This window comes from Microtus pennsylvanicus, chromosome 11 (assembly GCF_037038515.1).
Source record: "Microtus pennsylvanicus isolate mMicPen1 chromosome 11, mMicPen1.hap1, whole genome shotgun sequence".
Taxonomy (NCBI): domain Eukaryota; kingdom Metazoa; phylum Chordata; class Mammalia; order Rodentia; family Cricetidae; genus Microtus; species Microtus pennsylvanicus.
In genome coordinates this window covers 31496946-31507181 of record NC_134589.1, presented here as the reverse complement: position 1 = coordinate 31507181, position 10236 = coordinate 31496946, and the positions used below count along the sequence as shown (strand labels likewise).

At 42.8% G+C, this 10236-nt stretch overlaps 1 protein-coding gene across 1 annotated transcript; it reads left to right on the top strand.

Moving 5' to 3' along the window:
- The first annotated feature begins 3092 nt into the window (after positions 1-3092).
- Smim36 (small integral membrane protein 36) lies at positions 3093-4690 on the top strand. Its single transcript, XM_075989652.1, has 2 exons — positions 3093-3541; positions 4594-4690. The coding sequence occupies exon 1, from the start codon at positions 3093-3095 to the stop codon at positions 3369-3371; it is 279 nt and encodes a 92-aa protein (XP_075845767.1). The 3' UTR covers positions 3372-3541; positions 4594-4690.
- The last annotated feature ends 5546 nt before the right edge of the window (positions 4691-10236 follow it).

Genomic DNA, 10236 nt, shown 5'->3' with positions numbered 1-10236 from the left:
ATAATCATAGACTTTACTTTCATATTTTATGCTTAAGACTCCAACATACTTGCATAGCAAAATTGCAATGAAGACTTCTATTAATGCAGAATCCAACACCCAAGTCCCAAAGATCATCACCAGATCTATCTTGGTTAGATACAGGTATCTCCATTAATAAGAAGCCCAGGGGCATCCAAGAAGGCTGACCCCCAAACTTACAGCATACAAGAAACATTCATCCTGAGTCCAAGAGCACAGCATCATAGAATATTTTATTTTGGAAAAAAGATCTCCAGAGAATTAAAATTGACCCTCTAAAGAGTTCCTGAATTCTCAGGTTACTGTGGAAGAGAGGTATAAATGGGTGCGGCAGAAGCTGTCAATTAGAGCTTAATTTAAGATGCTAAAACAAAACAAAGAACCTACCAACCTCAACCTCTGGATGCATCAGCCTTTAATTAGAAGTATCAAAATACTGCCATTATCATTAGAGAAAGGATAGAGTAATTGATGTACTGTACAACCAATAATACACACACACAACCAGGAAAAAAATGAATTGTGGGATTGTAGTAAGTTAGCTTTTACCATAGCAACAAAAGGCCCCATAGAAGAAGCAGCTTAAGAAAGGAACCATTTTGGCTCACGGGTTTGGAGGGTTCAGTGCATCATGGCAAAGAAGGTGTGGCAGAGCAGAGGAAGTTCATTGTGTGGTTCATAAAGCAGAGAATAGGGAAACGCTAGTACTGAGCTCCTTTTTTTTTTCCTCTTTCTAGACCACTAGCCTGTTGGGTGGTACCACCCATATTCAATGTCTGTCTCCATTCTGGGTTAATCTTTTCTGGAAACTCTCTCACAGACACCCTTAAATGTAATTCACTGATCTTCGAGGCGATTCTAAATCCAGTCAAGCTGACAATGAAGATTTGCTATTACAGAAGCCCAATACAAAATTTTAACTTATTGATAATTTCAAGGTGCCAACATCAGAACATTCTGAGCATAGGGTTCTGTGCATCTGTGTAAGTCGTAAGAAGATGAAGATGAGTCTTTGGCACCATGGGACAAGGCTACAAGTGAGGTAGGAAAAATTTATAAACAAAAGAATAATTTATTCAAATTCATATGACCTTCTTTTCAACTTGCATGCCCTCTTGCAGCCAATGTGGTCTCTTCAGAATGCAGACAGGATCTTGTTACTTCCTGGTGAGAACTCCAATGGTACCCTTTCTCTAGGGCCAAGCCTGCAGTCCTTAGTGTAGCCCCAAAGCCACCATCTCCCATGCTCTTCTTTCTTTCTCATTGCTTGAGTTACACACCTCTGTTTCCATTCTTCTACTGTTCCAGGCTTCTTTCTTCTCAGATCTTCCACACGCTCTAGTTTCTGTGACCAGAAGAACTCTTCCTACCTGTTCCTAGCTAGATAAATTGTACCCTTCAGGTCATCGGTTAAATATTGCTTTTTTATTAGTTTTTTTTTTGGGTTTTTTTTTTCGAGACAGGGTTTCTCTGTGGTTTTGGAGCCTGTCCTGGAACTAGCTCTTGTAGACCAGGCTGGTCTCGAACTCACAGAGATCCGCCTGCCTCTGCCTCCCAAGTGCTGGGATTAAAGGCGTGCGCCACCACTGCCCGGCCTTCTTATTAGTTTTTTGAAAATTATATTTTAGTTAGCCTGTTTATTTTGTAGATGGAAGACACGTGCTGCCACACAGTCTTTCTCCAGGTAGCCGGAAGACAACTTTTGGAAGTTGGTTTTCTTCCTTCAACTATGTAGGTCCTGGGAATCAAGACTCAGGGCACCAGGTTTAGTGGCAGACTCCTTTATCCGCTGAGCCTTCTAATTGATTCTGTTTATGGAATTGTTTTAACCCATTCTGGGACCTTCTCTTGTTATGTCCCTTATACATGTATTTCTGCCCTTCAGCTTTTAAATTTTAAGCCTTATTTTATTTTTAACTATGTATATATGTGTGTGAGTAAGTACACATTAGTTCAAGTGCCCTCAGAGCCGTAGACATCAGATTTCCCTGAGCCAGAATTACAGGCAGTTGTGAGTCACCCTATGAGAGGTGGGAATGGAATTCAACCCCCCTCTGCAAGAGCAGCAAGTACTCTTAACTAACTGCTGTGCTGTGATTCCAGCCCACCTCATCATCCTTAAATGGTGATTTATGCAATGAATTGTGTAACATCTGTCTCTCTGCAGGACTGTCTAATCTCTACCACAGCCTCCCTGATGTTTAATGAAGGCTATGAGACATCGGAAGTACTTGAAAAGGTATTTGGATTGACGAGTGGAAAGAGAAAAATAAAGGAGGGTGAATGTTTCTGTTCCTGTTCTATTTCTGTGACAAACACCATGACCAAGGCAGCTTATAAAATACATCATTTTTTCAGGGGGGTTTCAGGAGGGTTGAGTTGTGACGGGTGTGCAAAGGCATGGTGGCAGGGACAACTGAGAGTCACCTCCTGACCCATGAGCAAGAAGCAGACAGAAGAACACATAGAATGGCTTGAGGCTTTTGAAGCTTCAAAACCAATTCCCAGTGAGGTACCTCTTCCAACAAGGCCACACCTCCTAATCCTTCCCAAACAGTTCTCCCAAGTAGAGACCAAGTGTTCAAGCACGGGAGCTTCTGGGGTCCATTCTTACTCCAAACCACCACAGTGAATTTACCAGGTGCTGGTACACTCCTTTTGATTAAAAAGGTTTATCTAAACCCCAAAGGCCTGGCTCCCCAAACCACTCCACACTTGGCATTAAGCTTCCGTTAGGTGAAGGCTAACAATGCAACCCTACTTCATAGTCTTCCGGGGAAGTCCAGGTTTGTGACTGCTGTCTTGGTGTGCACCCATTAGCAGCGCTTGGGTTAAGGTGGCTCTCCCTCTCTGTCCTGCACTCCTCTCTCCAGTGTTGGTGGCTGTGGTATTAACAGAAAGAGCTTAAGTTATTAAACTGAGCAGCTCTAATCCCCGAGGTTTCCTGGAGCAGCGGGGATTATTGTATTTTTATTCCAGAGTCAATGCAGCCTTTGTGTCGGCTCCCTGCGATTCCCAAACTGACCCCAAATGCCTTTCTCTAGACACAATCCCCCGCTGTGCGAGAGGTGATGGAGTTTTACCTGGAGATCGACCCTGTCACCTTGAACCTCATTATCCTAGTTGCGAGCTACGTCATCTTACTCTTGGTGTTCCTCATCTCCTGCGTGCTGTATGACTGCCGAGGCAAGGATCCCAGTAAGGAGTATGCCCCGGAGACCACACTGAATGCCCAGCCGTCTATCCGAGTGGTGGTGACACAGCACAATGCTCATGGGTCCTGGACAAGGGGACCCAGCCTTCACTTTAAAGGTCCTGCTCCAATAGGGAAGAAGAGTACCGTGGTGTGAGACTGGGAAGAGATGGTAGAGAGAGACCAAGAGATGCAGCAGAAAACAACAGTCCCTACTGTGGCTCCGGTTCCCCCCAAATGTGGGTCCTGATTGGATGAGGAAACTGAGGCTTTGTCGTCCGATCTGCACTCTGGTCACTCTCTTTGTGAGTTAAGCAACTGTTTAAGGTAAGATGCCTCAATAGTCTTCAGCTTTGTCCTCTAAATGTAAGATCAGAGCAGTACCGTTCTATAGCGAGGCTGGTTACTCATACCTTCCTACTAGGAGGGGCTGACGATACATAAGATTTGAAAGGCACGTGAGGTACGGGGGGATGGAATAAATAATGTACTTTACAACTCCATTATTTCCTGATAATTACATCTGTACACCCGGACTTCCGGTTGTTATTTTTGTACATAACAGCTCATCACACTCCATCCCCGCTCCAGTCACAACTGTGTAACCAAGGCTGGGTTGGGCTACCTCTTCATACTGCGGGCCTAGCGATGGGTCATTTGAACATCTCAGTTTCCACGGAATCCGCTCACTAAAACTGCTTGAGACAATGCTTGACCATTAGTCTTGCTGTGGTGAATGTTGACTTTATTCCTATGTGTACTTCCCATCCGAAAGGCGGATCTCTGGGGACTGGAGAGATAGCTCATTCAGTAAAATACTAACTACAAGAGAATGGGCACCTGAGTTCACATCCCAAGCACTAACACACACACACACACACACACACACACACGTTGGTGTAGTGGCATATGCCTGTAATCACAGGAACAGATGGATTTGTGTCTCTGACATGGTCGTCACCTTCTCTAGCTGAATCAGTGAGCTCCAGGCTCAGAGAGAGACCCTATCTCAAAAAGTAAAATGGAGACCAATAGAAGATGCCCAACCTCTGGCCTTTACATACATGCACATACACATGCATATATACCTACACATGTATAAATACATGCACACACACAGGCACACAATGTTTTACCTCTAGTCTTCAACTCTCACCTGATTTACTACAAATTTATTGCAGAGTTATTAAAAAAAAAAGTCCGAGGTCTTAAAGCTTTGTGTTCTAATCCCCCGAGAGAACCCATGACCTTCTTTCTCCTTCCAGAGGTGTTGTTAACTAATCATTTTTTTTCTCCTGCTCTTTCCTTTACCTGTTTCTACACGCTTACATAATTATTTCCTTTGTTCGTGTATGTGTTATGCCTCCCCCTTGTTACAGGTCTACTTGGTGGTTTACTGAACCTTTCTTCCCGTGAGGACCTGTGTGGAGTGCAAAGAAGTAAGTATGCCATGAGCCCCTGCTCTCCGACCGCTGACCTTTGTTGTCTGGCAAGCAGAAGAAGAGTCACACATGACCCAGACAGTGAGTGGAAAGAGCATTGTGCATGCTCTGCCAGAATCTGTACCGGCTGCGGAAGTGGAGAAGGCGTTTGCTGTCTCACCGACTTGGGCATCCAAGAGAGGTGATTTGACTCGTAAGATAAATGGCTTTTTTTTTGCTGGGGAGTGAAAGTGTGTTGGGAACACAGGAGGTGGCATTTTATGTATAAGGAATGGCTAAGACAAAGCTCAGAAGCAAAAAAATTATAGAAGCCATTGACTGTGGAAGTCTTGTGTCTTCCGAAACTATGGGAAAAAAATGAGAAACTGAATTACAGTTTCTGTGAGGGGAGAGGAGAGCCTGGCCCATGCTGCCCTGCCAGATTCAATCTGAGTCTTGTTTTGTCTTTACATTGCTAAAGTAGCTGTAAAAAATATGAAGACAAATTGCTATCCTTACATACATATTTTGAAAATTATGTTGAAAATATACAGAAATATTTTTCTGATGTCTGGTCAAATAGCAATCTCCATTCTTAAACTGTACATGTAAAACATGACTGTATGGTATAGAAAACTCACACGCTATTCTCGAAATTCCTCTTTTCATACTGATGTTTTTCTTTCTGTACCCTTTGTCAGTGGATGCAAAATATATTACTGAAGGAAAATTCAATGAGCCATCAAAAATTAATGCTAGCAATGTTAATTAATTTTGCTTTTGGAAGATATAAATGTTCAACTTATCTAATAAGAGTATCAAGAATATTCTTAATTAAGAATTTGAAATAAGCATTCGCTTAAAAATGGTTACATGAAATACTTGCCATTGTGTTCCGATTCCATATTTGGGCCAATTTAAGAAGGAAAAAGTAGGGGCTGGAGAGATGACTCAGGAGTTAGAGGTACTTGCTGCCCTTAGAAACAGAGTTCAGTTCCAAACTCCAGTATTGGGCAGCTTACAAACGCTTGTGACTCCAGCTACAGAGGATGTGATTCTCTGCTATAACCACAGAGGGCATCTGCCACACACTCACACACACACATACACACACACACACACACACATGCGCATGCATGCATGTACGCATGGCAAATTTTTTTTTAAAAAGGGAAATTAACAAATATAGAGAAAAATATGTCATAAGAAAAAGAAAAAAATCAAATAATAATAACAATATTAATAATAACTATCACCGTGAAGGAAAATAAAGACAGAGGAGAAAGAAAAAGGAAACTAGAAAGCAAACTACAGGCAAGCTAAGGTTGGAGCAGGTGGTCGTGAATAGGTGCCCCCACCCCCAGTGATATGATTTATAGTTTATCCAATCTGGGCTCTCTAAACAGGAACCTGAAGAGTCCAAGAATAAGAAAATAAAAATGTAGATTCCAAAAATAAGAATGTAAAAATAAAGAAATATAAAGTTCTAAGTCTAGGAGAATGAGAACAGACTGTCAGCCGCTTTCTCAGCAGATCAAGGATCAGTCACTCACCGTGAGCTATTTTCTCGGATGCTTGGGAAGCCTCCATCAACTTAGGTCATTTCATTTTACAACTGGCTGTTTTATTTACAAGGCCAGAGCTTCTCCCTCCAAATTGAGAGTAGTGTCCTGGCCATCCCTGATAGACACAGATGTGAACTGAGTTAACCTTTAGGAATCAGAGATGTGTGACCTTTGGGTTAGACATTGTCTCCATTATAGAAAACTGGTGCCTCCAAAGGGGAGGCATGGGACTCCAGTATACACCTGGAGGTACCAGGAGACAGTGGACAAATACAATGGTTTAATTGATGAGCTCTGATAATGGAGGTTGTAAAGTATGGCAGTCAATATCTGAGTTTTACCTTGAGATAGTGTGAAAGCTTTCTGCTATCTCCTACATTCTCAGCCTAAGAACCAATTAATTCTAATTTATTAACCTTTTAGTACTACTAGCAGTCCTTTTTCTGACCATTGCTAAAGATATCTGTTTTCTTGCAATTAGTGACTTTCTCTGTAATCTACTCTGAAACGTATTTCATGATAGCTGCCTAGTTACCCATTGATGTTAGAACTCACTCCCCTCCTTAGGGTCTCTGTTGTCTGACCCAAAGGTGAGGGTAAGATCATAAAACTTCCTTTGTTCGGACCTAATTCTTAGTGCCCTAACTATAAAAGATGGGTTCAGAACCAGCCTTTGGCCACAGCCTAACAAACACCATCTCTGGTTGTGGTCTTGAAAGACCCCAGCTTAGCTTCTATAATGCCATTTTGCAAAGCTTTCACACAAACAAATGTAAGCTCAAGGTAAAGTCAGTACTCCTAGGCAGCCAAAACAGGATATCTGTGGTCAGACACCAGGCCTAGGAGGGGAACAGACAGTTCTGGGAAAAATTACATGTGCCCTAGATAGAGCCAAGTCAGCTATTATCATATCTTCATGTCCCCTAGGAGCTTGTCCCCAAGTAAACCCATTGCCCCATCCGAACTGACCAATGGGATTCCTGTAACCATGCTTCTACTTCTGTATGCCTGCTCCGCCCGCCTGTTTCCATATAAAAGACCCCTTGCCCAGCCTGAGGGCGGGCAAGTCTTCCAAAAAGACTCTGACACCGGCAGGTACCTGTGCTTCGCTCAATAAATAACCTCTTGCCATTGCAGCCAGTGGTCTTGACCGTTCCTTGGGTTAGGGGTCTCCTCCTGAGGGAAGGACCACTCTGAGGGTCTTTCAGTCTCAGCTACCTGATAAGCTTCTGTGCCCCTCAGTGTTTATTATTATTATTATTATTATTACTATTATAAGTTTGCTTCTGGTTTTCCTAGGATGTGGTTTCTGGAATAAAGTTTGCTTCTAGTTTATTAGACTTGGTGGTGTTCTCATCTTTGGTGACCCCCCTGGACCCAACAGAACCAATTTCAGAATTTAAAAACATATGTATTTTCTCTGCAGTACACGCTCTTAGAATTTTAGGACAAGTATATATCTGTAAGCCTCTTGCTGATATCCTGGTCTGTTTGCTGTGGCTACAGCGCAGTACCATAGGTCATGTGACTTATAAAGAGGAGAGGGTCCCTTGATTCATGATCCTGCAGACTGGGAGGTCCAAGAGCATGAAGCTATTATCTGGTCAGGGGTGTGTGGACATACTGGAACACGGCAGAGAACGTCACCTGAATGTCTTTTCTTTTCTCTTTAAAGCAACCTAACTTGGTTTTCTCATCACAGTCCTGCTCTTTATGATTCCTAAGAGCACAGACCTGAGCAGCTCCTGTGAATGCCCAGTGTGTTCAGAGATCACGATGACCAAAACCCACTGCAAAGAATTTCATGCAAAAAAAAAACAAACAAAAACCCAGAAACCTAGTTTCAAGAATTCATGTGTCATGATGGTCACACGTGGTTTATGAAGCCACTAGCACTATAAGAACTCCCACTTTCAGCTAACCCTAAGTCATGCCTTCACATACCGTTAACATATAAAGTCAGAGCTAAATTTCCAACACATAAACTTGTGTGTATATGCCCCCACTGCCATGCTCACACGTGAACCTGTGTGTATCTGCCTCCACTGCATTACTCACACATAAACTTGTGTGTATATGCCTCCACTGCATTGCTCACACATAAACTTGTATGTATCTGCCCCCACCATGCTCAAACCACAGCAGTCAGGAAGGAAGGAAACCAAGAAAGCACAGGAAGTCTCCAGCTGGACCTAAGGTCTGTCACTTTTATCTACTTGACCCTCATGTTCTTTCTCTAACATTGCCCTGTTTGTATTTCAAACCCTAGGAAATATTTTTTTTTAGTTACTCTTTATTTTTATTTTCTTTGAATGGGTGTTTTGCCCATGTGTATGTATGTATGCATGCAGTGCCCATAGAGGCCACAAGGGGCCACTGGATTCCCAAGGCCTGTAGTTAGATTGTTGTGGATGCTGGGAATTGAACCTGGGTCCTGTGGAAGAACAGCCAGTGCTTTGAACCACTGAGCCATCTCTCTAGCCTCACAGCTTCTTATTTTTAATTAAAACTATTTCCTAGAGGAATTAGTTTCACAGCTGTGTGCTTCTTCGGCTCTACAAATTTATCACTGAAACCCAGTGGGTTGGACTGCCAACCAGAAGAAACATTCGGCTCCCCTGACCTTCAAATACTATCTTATTTTTGTTTCCTTGTGGGATTAGCGCTTTTTTGGTTCACATTATTTTAATTTGTTACTTTGCCATTATGTGCAATTATTACTAAAGCAAATGCAATATTTTGTATAATTTGGCCACAGCAATAGCTGCAGGAGGAAACACACATAAAACACCAGGCAGGCAGAAAAGAAGGAGGGAAGAATAGGAGTTTTCAAGAATCTCAGTACACGCCGGGTATTTTTTTTTATCCATTTAATCATTTAATCCCTACACTCTTACACGAGAGTGGCTGAACAATGGTTTAAATTTAATGATATGTGGTTTAAAGTACAGATACAGTTTCGGCAAGGCCAGCGAGTAGCTAGCACACTCAGCAGGCAGGATCTGAACACATTTCTATTGATGTCACCTTGCGCTATTTTTTTCCACAAACAGATAATTGTTTGTTTGTTCCCCCACTGATCACTTTCAATACCTAGGACGCCGTTCAGCGCATGCTTATTAAATAATGTAATGACCAGATTTGCCCCACTGCATATTATAGCCAGAGTCCATGGGGACAATGGGGACAAACTAATTGCCCTGTTTTGGACAGAATAGTGTCCCCTGGTGTGCCAAAAGTCACCAGGGGATAGTGGACTAAAGCTGGGCATTCTACCAGACAAGCGTCCCTCAGTTCCTTTCTGTTACCACCTGCTGGTAAGCCATTTATGCAAGACTTGACTTCCTAAGCTTCTTTATTTAAACTAAAATATGAGTGAAATAGCGTGGTCCATGAAGCTTAAAACAGCATATGGAAAGCCTCTGACTCATGGTGACATTTCAGTGACAAGAAGGCCGTTGTTAGTACGCTGTTAGAGAGGTGGGCGGAAGAAGGAATTGCATCACTTGAAGGCTCCGGTCAGTTCAGGGTAAGGGGCATGCTGACGCACACAGTGGAAATCTGGGGGGGGGGGGGGAAGCAAAAAGGTTAGGAGTTGAGATTTTTCTCACAACCTCAAGTCTCCCAACTTATTTGTAGGAATCTTTAGACAGGGCACCTTGGTTTGAAATAAAGTCATTCCTGCCGTAATTAGTGAAGATAAACTCATACAGGAAGTAGGATGGCCCCCTAATCCAATATGGCTGTTGTTATCAAATTTAGCCAGGGCTGATGGTCCATGAGGATCATGAGTTTGAGGCTACCCTGGACTACATAGTAAGACATAGTCCCCAAATTTTAAAAGCGGTGGATGACTGGACATAGGAGGTCGTAAAAACCGCTCTGTGAAATCTACAAGTTATGCAATCCAAAACAAAGGAACTGGAAGGCAGAATGGCCTGAAGCAGAGCCTTCAGAGAACTTGATCTTAGACACCTGGCCTCTAGAAACGGGCAGTGTTAAATATAAACAGCCAGAGGTTCTCAAGCTCTCTCCC

Excerpts from the sequence above, each read along its gene's own strand:
- Smim36 (XM_075989652.1), top strand. The coding sequence starts at position 3,093 with ATGGAGTTTTACCTGGAGATCGACCCTGTCACCTTGAACCTCATTATC.